Source organism: Adiantum capillus-veneris, chromosome 7 (assembly GCF_014529385.1).
Source record: "Adiantum capillus-veneris isolate H3 chromosome 7, ASM1452938v2, whole genome shotgun sequence".
NCBI classification, from domain to species: domain Eukaryota; kingdom Viridiplantae; phylum Streptophyta; class Polypodiopsida; order Polypodiales; family Pteridaceae; genus Adiantum; species Adiantum capillus-veneris.
In genome coordinates, this window is record NC_140937.1 from 92378009 (window position 1) to 92393517 (window position 15509).

The 15509-nt window shown below is 43.2% G+C and overlaps 1 protein-coding gene across 2 annotated transcripts in view; it reads right to left on the reverse strand.

Annotated features, from left to right (window-relative positions):
- LOC147454224 (uncharacterized) overlaps positions 1-15509 on the reverse strand; it is a 73510-nt gene that overhangs the window by 37928 nt on the left and 20073 nt on the right. For both annotated transcript variants that reach the window (XM_086516231.1, XM_086516230.1), the window contains exons 2-4: positions 4193-4288; positions 3592-3702; positions 3196-3505 (exon numbers count right to left, since the gene is read on the reverse strand). In XM_086516231.1, coding sequence (XP_086372357.1) covers positions 3196-3505; positions 3592-3702; positions 4193-4288 — 517 coding nt within the window. The remainder of the gene's footprint in view (positions 1-3195; positions 3506-3591; positions 3703-4192; positions 4289-15509) is intronic.

A 15509-nucleotide genomic window follows, 5' to 3' on the forward strand; every position in this document is an offset into this window, starting at 1 on the left:
CTGTCACATAGCATGTGCAGTGTCAAGACGCTTAATATCAATAAGCACATCATCTGACACAGCCATTTTGATATAAGCAATAGCCTTTTTGTTCAACTGTGCCCAATCTACATCTGACAAGTTTTCAGGTTTTGCTGCGAGCAATGCATCTTCACAATCTTTAAGGAATAGAATGCCTTGCATTCTTTCCTTCCACAAATCAAAGCCAGTGCCATCAAATCTTTTGATTTCCATCAAAGACTTTGACTCACTGCTACTTGTAGATGCATTGGAAGCCATTTCGATGCAAAATAGACCAAAAATTCACTGCTGTAATTTTATAACAGCAAGCTGCAAGTTGCAATTTTAGCCTCTTACAGGCTCCGAGAACACTATAGAAGTGCGAGGAAACGTAGCACTGGGTTACAAACACTTTATCCAAAGTGTACAGCAATAAAAGAGATAAATTTCAGTAGTAAATACTGAAATTTCAGCACATACATGGAGCATACATTCTGTGCATGAATGCTCCCACTTCAACAGTAAAACCAAAGTGCATTTGCAACAACCTCAAACCTGCAAAACTGAGGTAAAAGCTGCTGCAAAATGTATTTTCAGCAATACATAGACTCAATGGGAAGCGTCCACAAGTAAATACATATGTTTATTGTCACATAAACCTCCTGTATATGTGAGAGAGGTCTCAAACTCTGCTCAATTGTACCACAAATTGCAATACATGACACAAAATGTTCAGAATTGCATCACATTTGCAAAAGCCCCAAAAGTTACTGCACAATTTGCTGAAATTTCTGAAAAATCAGCAAAAACCCTCAATTTCTCAACTCGAATCCCCGAGAATTTCTCCTGTAATTACACCTGTAGGCGTAGACTTGAATAATCTTGCACCCCCAAGTTTAAAGTGACAATTTGCTTAAATTTACTAAAATTTCAGCAAATAGGGCAAAACCCTCAATTCTCCGGGTGGATTGGTGTTGCCCAAAGTGTCCCAAATGTACCTGTAACACTTGTGCTTGCTGTAATTAACAGGAAAAACCTGTTTTTGAAGAGAAACAGCCCGAAATGACCTGTTTTCAACCTGTTTTCAGCATATAAGCACTTGTGGGTTGAGGTATTGTCTTCCCTTAGTCCGGGGAGGAGAGAGAAAACACCTGTGCTTGCTGTTTTTAGAGAGAGAAAACTGCACAGGAGAGAGAAAATGAAGATTTCTCGCGAAGGAATGCGCGCGAGAGTAGGGAACTTGGCTCTAATACCAGTTTTAAGTGATAGAGGGGCTAGCGATGGGTGTAGAAGAGCACACGAGCAGAGAGAGAGAGAGTGCGAGCGCTATTGCAGAGAGAGGGAGAGAGCGTACCATTTCTTATTGTGTTTCTTGGGCACACAACTAAAAGCCCTATGTTTTATTATTATGTAAGGGTACAAACTTATGACCATTTAAATGGCCTTTGGGTGTGAACACACCCAAGTATAAAAGAATGAATAAATGAGTAAGAGAGGCTTTAAGAGGGCCCTTAGACCCAACAAGTTAGAGGTCAAAGCGCCTCAATTTCCTTCAGACTCATGCCGATTGTTTCTCACATGACTTACCTGGCGAATTCCCTCTAGAGCGGGGCTAGAGGATCACACCATTGAGTTGATACCGAGGAGTACCCCTCTGAACCGACCACCTTACAAAATTGTTTGCTTGGGCTACTTGTGTAGAAGAAACACGGATCTTGGAGGATGTTTATAGACTTCAGGGCTCTTAATAAGATTACCACCAAGAACAGGCTTCCAATACCTAGGATCAATGATAGACTTTATAAATTACAAAGTTTTGCCTGTTTCAATAGAATCGATATTAAAAGTGGCTATCATCACATCAAGATCACTCCTGGAGATGTATACAAGACGGCATTCACGTTGTCCTTTGGATTGTACGAGTTCTTGGTGATACTGTTTGGCCTCTCAAGCACTCCTCCAATGTTCAATAGGATGGTGGAAAGGATCTTTCAAGAACATAGAGAGTATGTGGACACAACCTTTCAAGAACATAGAGAGTATGTGGGCACATTCTTTGATGACATCTATGTTTTCTCGACGTCCAAAGAAGAGCATGAAGAGAATGGAAAGCATCTGACACAAGTGTTCAGAGCAACTACGAGCTTGTTATTGCGTAAAGGGAATGTTTAACAAATGAGATTCTCTGTGCATTGGCTGGCTTCAACACCAGAGAGCTAACCACCACAAAAACTCAACAAGATGAAGCACCTCTAGGGCTGATTTGATGCATCGAACTGAATCTACTCGATGTGGGAGGCGTATAGCAACCACAGAGAAGATATGGGGCTGATTTGCACACCCAATGTGAAAGGATTCAAGGGCTGAAAGCAGGCTGCAAAAACGCAGATCTGATGTAGTAATCCAACTTGAAAGTGGGCAGCATGAGGCCACCATGGGAGAGATCTAGGGCTGATTTGCACACCCATTGTGAGCCGGAACTATGGCTGGATGCTGGCTGCAAAAACGCAGATCTGGTTTCAAGTTCAAGGGCTGAAAAGGTAGCAGATCTGAGTTTTCATGGCTGCAAGGATGCGACTAACAATGCACAGCAGATGCAGCAGCAAAAGGAGCGTCTTCTTGAGCCAAGAGATGGGCTGAGAAGAGGTTGGTGATGGCTGCGAGGATGTGACTAACAATGCACAGCAGATGCGGCAGCAAAAGGAGCGTCTTCTTGAGCCGAGAGATGCGCTGAGAAGAGGTTGGCGATGGCTGCTCAAGCACCACAGGTATGGCTGCAATGCAGCAAGGGAAAATGCTAGGACTGATGCAGAGATGCTGGAGATGCCCTGTTTTTCTAAATATTGCATTATGAGCAACAACCCATTTCTGTTAGTAAGCTGAGATGGTGAGCTGGTAGATTCTGAACTATTTTTCATGCGCAATTCCACTCATAGCATCAAAGCCATGACAAAGGATCTTCCTAAAGTAAACAATTCTAATAATCTGACAATATTGCTTTTGCTGTGTTGAAATCTTGTGTCATACCAAAAATGAAAAACGTTGCAAGACGACTACTTAGTTTGGTAAACTAATAGAATCTGCACGCTAAAGAGCAAAAACACACACACACACACACATAAGCTTTTCCATACACCTTTGCGTTTGAAGTAAACAAACCAGAGGCAAGCATTAAAAATTGCATTCGAAGTGTACCTCCTATGTGTGCAAAGGTGGTGTTAATGGCTGCCAGCCACTTGTCTTTTTCTAAATTTGCCCGTTCCATGAGCAACCTTTTGTTCACACTTTCGGCAAGCTTGGCTTCATGAGCTCGCCCTTCTGCCTCGGCCATGGCTCGAACTCTAATGGTTTCTCGTTCAATTTCAGCCCTCTCCTTCTCTGTTCGCCGCTGCTGGGCTTGAATTTGTTCTTCGGTTTGGCGCCGCAACTGCTCTTGACGTGCAGCAGCCTCTTCTTGCATTTTTACCAGCTCCCTGTTCCTTCCTCTTTGGCCCTCATGCTCGGTCTGGCACCAAATTTAATATCAAACTTATCCACGTGTGGAGGCACTTTCATTACAAACTGATTAGAAATTACATAAATTAACCATACCTGCATTCGCTTCCTTGCCAAATCATCTTCATAACGGGCCATTTGAGCTTTTGTTTGTGCTTGTTGTTCAATAAGCTTTCTTTGATCTTCATACATTTCTTGTTGCTTTTTCTATAGGGGAAAGCAGTGACCTTGATAAGTGGGAAATCGACAAGATGAGACACCTTTCCAATGAATAGTTATGGGTGGTTGACATGCAGTGTATCAAGTTCATAGTTGATCGACAAAACAACTTAAAACAGACTTCTAAAGACAACGACCAACTGTCAAAGTTACAGAGAATTAACTCAGCTGATGTCCTGCAGCTTTAAAGGTAGTTACAAAAACGATAATGAGCTACTTTGTATTTGTGTTCAGAACTATATCTATACATCTTATTCCTAGATGAATCCAGGATAAGACCATATTTGAGAAACCATGTGCTATTCAGTCAAAACACTAATCATTACATTGGCATCAAGTTATATCATTAACTTATTAAAGCAAGCAACCACATTTGATCCATCAAATCTGGCAACGTCGACTGTCCTTATCCATATCTAAGTTGTTTAACCTGATCTGAAAGAAAAGATCTCACATAGCCATTCCAAGAGTCACTTACGATTTCATTCTGAATTTGATAGGCTGTTAACTCTGCTCTACGTGTTGCTTCCTCTGCCAGACGAGTCTCCTCTTGTTTACGCATCAAGTCAAAAACCTGTTATGTTTGTATTGAGAGAGAAAATTCTGAATTAAATAGTTCACAAAAATGGAAAATTCTTTATTGCACAATGGAATGAAACAGCTCAAATGTTCTTATGTTAGAAATATCTTCAACACTAGAAATATTGCTTGATTCAACCAGATTTTAAATTTGTTGGCAGATCACAGTACAAAAGAATTGCTAAACAGCAAAATGAAGCCCTTAGGTGTGCCATATCTGTTTGAACTATTGCTCTTGCAGTAAAATGAGATTAGAGTAGCCTCTCACATATTCTCTTTTCTTTAGAGGACATATAAGCACCTAAACGACTCACACAACAATTTCACTACTAGCAGTGGCAGCTAAACAGCCGAAGCTCATCACGGCATGCTTCCTCAAGATACAAACCAAAAAAAAGCAGTTGGCAGCAACTGTGGATCAATCACTAAACTTTCTCCACAGCAAGCATTCAAACAGGAGCATGTGATCAAGTAGACAATGGAGTGAAAACACACTCATTTGATCATCATTAAACCAGCAACAGACCGGAAGCGAGCGTGAAGAACTAAGGCCAAGAAGCACCGGAAAAGAGGACCTATCAATGGCAGTTTCACAAATCGCGGTGCAATTTGCAGTGTGAAACGTTGTGCAAAGCGTGGAGCAGTACAGGCTGTTCGTGTGGTAGAGCTTTTGGGCGCCACTTTTAAAGCAATTGAGTTTCGGAGCTTTTGGAGGCCCCAAGTATGTGCTCTCGATTCTAAAAAATACCTTCATTAAGGAGAATCTAAGTGAGATCCTCTCTGCCAGCGACGAAATAACACCTAAAGGAGTGGGCTGTCGTGAGATAACTGACAGGGGCACCCAGTTGTCGGCGAAGAAGGAGGCCTCACGAGCAGTGCAACGCGAAGGCCACAAACGCGGGATTGTGCAGCAAGAAGTATATGATTATTTTTCTATATCATAACTTAAGCACCGTCAACAAGCTGGAGCTGCAGCTTGTTCGTTACGCGAGCAGTGATGAGAATTGTTCTTCAATGGCCTTGGGGGAGTCATTCTCATGTGTGTGTGCATTTGCAAAGTTTGGACGAGTGCTCCTCGTGGAAATTATAGCAAAGAAGATCAATGATAAAGAAATACCACAAGGGACGCCTAGTTAGAAGCACATGCATTTGGGAGTGAGACTTGGCCACTGTGTGTCTCATCTCAAGTGTGAATGTTCAATTGATTTAAGGGCTTGCAATTGTTTTAGTTGTACTAAAGTCAGTTCCAATTGTTATTTTCCATTGGCAATTGTGCCCCCATGACTATAGTGGTATCAAAACATCAGCTTTTTGCTATTCTGACAAGCAACTTCAGTCCTACATCAATCACAATTGGAGCTATAGACTTTGAAGAGGCAGCTTTCTATGCAATCAAAGAGAGGGAGCAATGGAAAAATCAAAAGATTTTTGCAGAAGAATTTATATATGATAGCAGATAAAGAGAAGCAAAGAGACTATGTGAATCGTTTTTTACAGGTTTGGCTAGCTTTGACCAAGGGTTGACCGGTCGTTGATCGACCCGGAAATGAATGGAGAAGCATATGTAAGTGTTGCTAGATTAGCTTTATCTAAAAGAAATATAATTCTAAATGAATTATTGGAATATAAGTGAGAGGGTTTTCTTGCTTAAGGCATCCGAGTACGGAGATTTTTAGTGCGTCATTGTAACAAACTACTGACGTGTCAAAGCCTAAAGAATGGAGCCAACTTACAGATGCCGGCCGAGGGGCGTAAACCCTAAGAAGAACAAGTAACAGAAGAAGTGTCACAAAGTGATGACGTGGTTGCCCGAGAGCAGAAAACCCTAACCCTAATTTCTGCCAAAAACCCTAATTCTGGAAACCCTAACCCTAAAACCTGCAAACCCTAATTCTGGAAACCCTTACCCTAAAACTGCAGAAACCCTAACCCTAACCCTAAGGGCAGCATGACAGATTTCCGAAAATTGCGCTAGCATGATGACGTGGCAAGCTGTACGGATTTCCGTAAATTATGTTGGCAGCTTTTTGGCTTTGCTTTTGGACCAGAAGCTTTTGAGTTTTAAAGGCTTGTTACTATAACTGCTTTTCAGGCCAAGGGCCTTTAAATATGAGACTAGGGCTCATTCTCTAGCATGCTTCCTAGAGAAGGTGTAGAGTCTCGAGTACCGGCTTGTACTGTGTTGATGCAATATAAAGAAATACCGAAAGGGGCGCCAAGGTTTGGGGCCAATACTCTTTGGGGTGGAATTCCGCCACTCCGTGTCGCGTGTCGTCTCTCTCTCTCAATTCAATTGTTATTGAAGTGCTAAAAGTCTGTTCAGTCTGTTCTTTTCTATTGGCACGTGGTGCCCGCCTTGTGACAGTGGTATCAGAGCATCAGGCGTGTGCTTTTCTGAAAGCAATACCGGTCCTACAAAAGAGCAGACAGATCACAGCATCAGGCGTGTGCTTCTCTGAAAGCATACCGGTCCCACAAAAGAGCAGACAGAGCTTTATTCGAGGCATCTTCGCCCTCCAACCCGGACTTACTAGCCACTCCCACCCTTACTTCATCGCGCCCGAACTTCACCGCTCATGTCTTACAGGGCATAAGCCATTAAGATCAATTGCAAAAGAAGGATCCAAGATTTGTTTCGAGTCACTGTTTTTCTCAAAGGCAGTGCCATGCAGATAGATGTTGATAGCTACCAAGCAGCATACTCCAAGTACTTGGCAAGCTTTTCAAGAAAATTTTTGCCCGAAGTTGTATGGTTTCTGACATCTTCCTTCGGAGTGCAACTTCTGGCAGAGTGGGGTATCCTAAAATGCTTGCCATGAAACCCTAGCAGATTACAACTTGAAATTTCTCGATATCTCCCGGTAGATGTCTCTTCACGAGCAGATGACCTTGGAGTTTTAGTGCGACTGCTATCTTGGGACTACCATCGCCGCCAAAACAACACTGTTTGTCTAAGAGCTGACAGACCATGCTGTGCTCGGCTACGACCTCATGGAAGGAACCTAACCCTAATTTTTGGTGCAGGTTTCAAGATGGAAAGTCAGTCGACTTTTCGAGCTCAACTGATGTCGAGATTGCTTTTTAAGTTTGAGTTCTGTTTGATCTTGTTTGGTGATCCTGTTTGGAATTTGTTTGAAATGGATGGTATCTGTTTTGAACCTATTTTGGTGCCGATTTGAATATTGTTCGACTCTGGTTTGATACTGGTTTCAAATGATTGGTGATTTTACTCCCGGGTGGAGAAGTGAGAAATGATGTTTGAGAATGCTTGTTCATACTCATGGCCCGGACCCTTGTGGTTATTTGCGAGGGAGTATTGAATGATTGAAAAGTGTTGTTTTTACTCATGGCCCGGACCCTTGTGGTTATTTGCAGGGGGAGTATTAAATGTTTGAAAAGTGCTATTTTTACTCATGGCCCGGACCCTTGTGGTTATTTGCGGGGAGAGTATTGAATGATTGAAAAGTGCTGTTTTTTTTTACTCATGGCCCGGACCCTTGTGGTTCTTTAAGGGGGGAGTATTGTTGTTGTTACTCATGGCCCGGACCTGGATGGTTATACAAGAGGAGTACTAAGAAGTCTGAGCAGTAGTTACCCTCAGCACCTCCAAACGGCCCGAACCTTTTTAGGTTATGCGGGAGGAGTGATGAGGGAGTCGTTGAATATCTCCCGGCCCGAACCTTGTTAGGTTATGCGGGAGGAGTGTTCATCGGCAACTTTATGTTTCTATGTCTTGTAACATGCATATGTGAGCATTTGTGTTGCATTGTGATGTGCCAACCACTGAATATTCCTAATTGGATGAGATTGCCTGGGTATGTAATTTTAGAGCATCAAGACATCCGTGGAAGATCAATATGGTCTGGGTGTGATGGCTAATTTTACTACGCCGGAATATCAAGAGTTCCGATATGGACGAAATGGAGAAGCTAACTCCTTGATCAAAACAGCCGAAAGGAGAAGCTAACTCCTTGATCAAAAGAGCAAAAAGGAGAAGCTAACTCCTTGATCAAAACAGCCGAAAGGAGAAGCTAACTCCTTAATAAAAAGAGCAAATTGATTGTCCCTCGGAATGACCCTCGGAAATTTTTGAGCTAACTTGAGTTGTTTTGTAGATATGCTGTAATTGCGGACGATTACTCTCTTTCAAGAAGGGAAGTTGTAACAAACTGCTGATGTGTCAAAGCCTAAAGAAATACTGAAAGGGGCGCCAAGGTTTGGGGCCAATACTCTTTGGGGTGGAATTCCGCCACTCCGTATCGCGTGTCGTCTCTCTCAATTCAATTGTTATTGAAGTGCTAAAAGTCTGTTCACTTTGTTCTTTTCTATTGGCACGTGGTGCCCGCCTTGTGACAGTCATTCAGAGAAATGATGGGGGCACTGTGAACTAGAATATCTATAAGCAACCAAGAACGGGTACTTCTGATGTCACACTGGATGGGTGACAGAGAGCATCGAGAAGAAGTATTCGACCATCCGAAACAAACATCTCTAATGCATCATGGGAGGGGTGACAGAGAGCATCGCGAAGGAGTTGTTCCGTAAGTTCGGTGAGTAAGGACTAAGTGATGGGTATTCCTCATGCGTCACATGGTGGGTGACTGGAGTGGAGCAATCGAAAAAATGGAATGTTCCATAATAGGTATTCCGAACGGAGATAGAACTGTGCACAAGAGATGAGACAAGCACTTGAATGAAGATGGGTTAAGAATGAGCTTTGAGGAAACGCAATTGCTTTTTGAAAAAGCGACTTGCTTTTCGGGAAAGCAGACACTTTCCCCTAAAATAGTCCATGTTCACATTGCATTTGTGCATGAGACTGCATCCACAGATGTGTGGGTTGTGATTGTGTAGCATTGTTTTCAGCTTATAAGTTTTTAGTGAGTTTTTAGCACGTTCATACCATTTTTTGAAGTGCCCGGCCACCCACTTATTATTAGATTAAAAAGCAACAAAAACCAAGGTGCCCCTGGGGCAGTCTCTCTCTCTTTTAAGCAAAAAAAAAGTGATCTCTCTCTCTCTCTCTCTCTCTCTCTCTCTCTCTCTCTCTCTCTCTCTCTCTCTCTCTCTCTCTCTGCCCTAATTATACTAGGCAAACCCACTCTATTCCTACCGGTTGCAAGAGACTATAAAAGCACCCTCTCTCTCACTCTCGGGCATCAAAAAGCCAATGCCAATGTTCAGCCCATGCTGCTCCAAAATTCAGTCAAGTATTGGATGCCCTCCTGGTACTTGTTCTAATCTGTTGCCCCAAGCTCTCATATGTTGGATTTTGAGAGTGGATAGGGCAGTACTAAAACTCCATGACTCCACATTAAAGAGATTTTTATGTAATAAAATTAACCTAAGTGACTATTCACATGCTAAGTGACTTTATGAATGTCACAAAGTGATGGCATGGCTGCCCAAAACCCTAATTCTGCTGAAATCCTAACCCTAAAATCCGAAATCCTAATTCTGCTGAATCCCTAACAGTAAAATCAGAAACCCTAATTCTGAATGAAACCCTAACCCTAAAATCAGAAACCCTAACTCTGCCCTAACCCTAACCCTAACCCTGATTTGCTGACGTGGCGGGCTCACAGGTGGCCTACTGTACGGACACTAGCATGATTTACGGAAAGCTGGGCAGATTTTGGCTTTTGCTTTTACTCAGCGCAAGAGATGTGAGAGAGAGAGAGAGAGAGAGAGAGAGAGAGAGAGAAGCTTTTGCTTTTATTTTATAAAAGCATAGAAGAATGAGAGAGAGAAAAAGCTTCTGCTTTATGTTTTGATTGGACAGCTTTTTGGAACTTGCTTTATTTTATAAGCAAGAGAGAGAAAGAGCCTTTGCTTTATTTATGGGCTTTTGATTTTCAGCTTTTGGGGCTCTGCTTCCGGCATCCCTTGTAACTTTAAATATGTGAGCAAGCCTCTCACAACTCAGAGCATCTGGACGCAGAGTCTGAGTGTGAGCACCTGCCCGCACTATTGTACTTTGAACTCAGATTAATATAAAAAGAAATACCGAAAGGGGCGCCAGTCTTTGGGGCCAATATCTCTAGGCACGGAACTCCGCCGGGCCAGTGTCGAATAAATTGTGAACTTTGAACTGTTTTGAAGTGGTTATTTGGTGATGTCGTGGTAGATTCTTGACTTGGAGTGTCCAAGTTTGTTACAGTGGTATCAGAGCACGGCCGATTTCTCTTCTAGGGGAAATCCGATCCCAATTTATTTTTTTCTGCGGCACCTATGGCTTCAGGCAAAGATCAGTCGACTCCCTCTGCATCCGGAGATGCGGGAAGGGATCGCAGCGAAGAATCCTGCAAGGAGTATGGCCCACCTCGGCCTACTCAGGCGGAGCGTCGAGAGATGGAGATTGATCGGCGATGCAAGAAAGATGATGCTCAATTTTGCCAAGGACACGAAAATGGCAAAATAGATGAGCAAGACCTCTTTGGAGGAAGTGCACGCGTAGTGGCGGCAGACCACAGAACCACCCAAGAAACCTCCTACTCCCAAGATGTACACAGAGCAAGAATTAGAAGAGGTGGTTGATGACGCGCAAAACAAAGCTAAAAAGCACGGCAAAAAGCAGAAGAAAGGCACTGACTTCCCGGGCTATTTGGGTCGTCAATCGACATTTGAAAAGGTAAAGAAACCGAAGAAGCGTGTTCGATTTGAAGAAGTACCCAGTTCTTCTTCTTCTTCTTCTTCTGATAGTTCTTCTAGCTCATCTGACTCGAGCGAATAAGACCGAAAAGGCAAGAAAAGCGAAGCAAAAAGCAACGCTTCGGAAAGGGCAAGAAAAAGGCAAAGAAGTCTAAATTTCGCCCCGCGAGTGACAGTTCTACAAAGGACCCATCTACAGACAGTTCAGACTCTGACGACAACAACTTTTATGCAAAGAAGAAGAATTTTTACAAAGCCAACCAGTATGACTTTCTGGAAGACAAAAGCAAGAAAGTCCGAGAGTGTAAGGAAGGTGGACAGTCAATTAAATTTGATACGTTTTTTGGTTATAGAGATGCTTCGAATGCTTTTGTCTTTTGTACAGCAGTTTGACATCGCTTTCGCGGGAGGGCGTTACTCAGAGCACTCTAAGATTCGAAGAGCTGACTCTTACTTTAAGGGGAATGCTCGAACTTGGTGGTCCACGCTTCTATTAAGCAAGACTGCGCTAGTTGAATGGCTGAAATTCAAGAGGCTTTTTATTTCTTCTTGATTGACTCGAGAGTATGAACGTGATATAAGAACTGCTTGGAACCATTTTTGAATGACCAAGAAGGATACAGTGGACGCTTATTGCGAGAGATTTTGGAGCTCTTTTCTATCCGCCTCTTCTTTTAAGAAGATCTCGTTCAAGGAACACATTGAGCGGTTTACCTTGGGTCTTCCTACAGAGATCCGAGATCACTGCTTGGAACAGAAGTCAGCTTCCATTCAGGAGTTGAGGAGTCATGCGAAACGGGGTTTTGTCATTCACTCTAGCAGTCGTGACCTACCCCACAGATGAGATCATGACACAAAGAGTCGAACAGACTTCGAAAAAACTGAAAGTAGAAAGAGAAAGAGCAACCCAGAACAAAAAGATAAGGATGCACGACCCAAGCTTACTCCTCAAGAGAGGGCTCTCTACATAAAGGAGGGGAATTGCTTTGAATACGGGGAAACTGGGCATATCTCCGCGAAGTGCCCTAGCAAGGCACCGAATGAACAGAATGAAGAAAGGCCAGAAAGTTCTAGAGCAGCTGAGAGACATGGCAGAAAAGGCAGATAAAAAGCAGAACTGGTACCACATTGTGTGGGGCTTGAACCGAATCAAATGAATGGAAGTACAAACTTTGCCGCTTTTGGGGGAAAGTGAAAGATCAGGAAGCTCTTTTGAAGGAGCCAAGGCCAACTTCTTTTCACTTGGAATTGGCGGCTCGATTTGGAATTACGTCCGATAGGCTGAGGCCACAGGCGGAGGTAGTTCGAGTGGCACCCGGACAGGATGTTGCCATTACACCGAGCATTGGCAAACTTCGTTTGCAATGACAGGAGTGTTTAGGGGACGAGGAGTTTTACGTGTTTGTCTTGGAAGGTTGTGACGTTCTACTCGAAATCCCTTGGTACCACAACAACAACGCCGTGATTGACTACCGAGCCAAGAAAGCGACTTTGACAAATGAAGGGCTCAGAGATTGTACTTGATGAACTTCACTTTCTTTACTCACTTTTTTTTGGGAGAGAACTGCACGATGGATAAAGGTCGAATATGTTAAAAGAACGCCAAGATTTTCTCCAAACTCATGCCGATTGCTTTTCAGAGGGCCTGTCAGGCGAGTTACCACCCGCTCGTCCTGAGGATTATACTATTGATATGATACCGGCCACCTTACCGTGTGAGCCGAGCCCAGAACGAAGAGATTATGAACCAAGTGAAAGACCTCTTGGAAAAGGGTCTTGTCCAGCCTAGTACTTCACAATATTGCTCTCCAGTGTTGTTGGTTTTGAAGAAAGACGGATCTTGGAGAATGTGCATCGATTATAGAGCTCTCAACAAAATCACCATCAAGAACAGATTTCCGATCGATGATATACTCGAGATTACAGGGATCCTCGTGTTTTAGTAGGATTGATCTGAAGAGTGGATATCATCAAATCCGAATCACGCCGGGAGACGTCTACAAGACAGCCTTTCGGACGACTTTTGGGTTATTTGAGTTTTTGGTGATGCCTTTTGGCTTAACCAATGCTCCTGCAACATTTAACCGGATGATGGACAAGATTTTTCGAGAGTACAGGCTATTTGTTGGCACTTTCTTTGACGATATCATTGTTTTCTCCAAGAACGAGGCAGAATATACAGATCATCTGCTTCAAGTCTTTCGGGCATTACGAGATCACAAGTTAGTGATTAATGCAAAGAAAAGTGAATTTTTCCTACCAGAGATAGACTTTTTGGGACACATTGTCTCAGCAGCAGGAGTGCAGATGGATCCGGCCAAGACAGAGACTATCCGTGATTGGCCCAATTTGAAGAATGTCCAGGAAGTTAGAAGCTTCTTGGGGCTGTGTTCGTACTACAGGCGGTTCATTCAAAAGTTTGCAGAGGTTGCTTCCCCTTTGCATATCTTGACACAGAAAGGAGTCCCTTTCTCGTGGGGACCCACAGAGGTGACTGCCTTTCAGACTTTGAAAAAGAAATTGACTACGGGACCAGTTTTGACTTTGCCGGACTTGCAGAAGTCGTTTGTAGTATATTGTGATACTTGTGGTCGTAGTCTGGATGCTGTCTTAATGCAAGAAGGCCAATGTCATTGCCTACGAGAGCGGATTGTTCTCAAGGCAGCATTGACAGCACAGATTTGTGAGAAAGAGCTTTTAGCGGCTATCCATGCTCTTATTCAATGGCGACATTACCTACTCGGAGCCGATTTTACGGTTTTCAGAGATGATACGAGTTTACGCTACTTCTTGTCATGGACGCAGCTATCGGAAAAAGCAAATGCGGTGGGCAAACTTCTTGTCACGATTTACTTCCGAATTGTCCATGTGCAGGTACAGAAGAAATTGGTGGCAAATACTTTGTTCCGAAAGCCGTTGGTTCTGGCTATTTCCGCGATACATCATAGGAACTTCGAGGATATGGTCGGTCAGTACGCCACATAACAGATTTTGCAGATGTATTCAGTTGAATATAGAAAGGGGAGATAGTAGCGGATTATTCCATTCGGCATGGCTACTTGATGAAGAAAACCATGTTGTGCGTTACACAGCCGTTGAAGGAAAAAGGTTCTAACCGAATGCCACTGTCCGCCTTTTACGGGTTGCCGATGCATTGCTACCACCTTGAAAGAGGTAGAGAGATACTTTTTTTTTTTTTTTTTGGCCGAGACTCAAGAAGGATATGGACGAGTTTGTGCGCAGTTGCTTGGTATGCTCGAAGGTCAAGTTTGACAGGCATAAAGCACAAGGATTGTTACAGCCTTTTACCCATACCCACCCGCCCTGGGAAAGTATTGCAATGGATTTCATCTCCCAAGAACACAGCGTGGGCACGATTGTTTATTGCCCAGGTCTTCAGATTACATGGCATGCCTGAGACGATTGTCTCCGACAAGACCCCAGGTTCACGAGTTTGTTTTGGACGGCTATTTGGGAAAACATAGGCATGCGGTTGCAGTTCCCGTTCCACCCGTAGACTGACAGGCAATCAGAGATTGCTAATTCAGTGAAACACGTTTGACTCTTTGATGGGGAAGATGCCATTTGAGATTTTTGAATTTGCTACGAAGGTTCTACCCTTCCTTAGCACAAAAGATAATATTTTTCTTTGAAGCCGACCACTTCACGAGAGACTTAGTCCGGAAGGCTTTGCAAATTTTTGGGAAAGACAGAAAAAGGCAGCAGATCGCCATTGTTGCGATTTGAAATTAAAGGAGAAGAATTGGGTGCTCTTACATAATGGGAAGGCATGAACGAGAAAGAAAACAAAAGGGAAAGGAGCGGCTTCTTTGTAAGCTTAGCATGACATAGTGTGGACCTTTCCAGGTTTTCCGAAAAGATAAACAATATCTCCTTTGGACTGAAGCTGCCAGAATACTTGGAGGATTCACAATGTTTTTTTTTAATGTGAGTCTCTTAAAGCCTTTTGAAGGCGATGTGACCGATGATGGGAAGCTAGAGGTGCAACCGGAATTGGACAAAAACGAACAGATACTCGTTCCAGAGCAAAAATTAGCACAGAAAGAAAGAAAGAAGGTAAAGCGAATTGACGGTTCTTGGTTAAATTCAAGACCTACTTTGCATTGGATGTGAAGCGAATGGAGGAGGAAGACCTAGCAGATATTCCTCGGAATGTGAATCTTCACCTTGAAGCTTTTGGTTTAGCATAGTCTACTCCAAATGGAACCCAGAATTCAGCTTGGCCCCAGATATGGTGCAGTGGGTTTGCACAAGAGGGGAGTTACTCCGCTCCTTTGTCAACACATGCCTCGAATTTTTGAATACTAGAGTCACTGATGTCTCTTTGAGCTTCAGGGATACTGAGAGCTGACAGTATTCTGTTGGATGACTTTATGAAATGGAATTCCGAAAAATATGAAACTGACGTGTTCTTGACTTGTTTAAGTGCAGGAACTGACAGACAAAATGATTGCAGCATTTTGGTCTAAATGATCTCGATTAGACATGGTTGCAATAGGGGTTAGTCACTTGGGCATCTATGAGGTCCCGACTGGATCTAGATG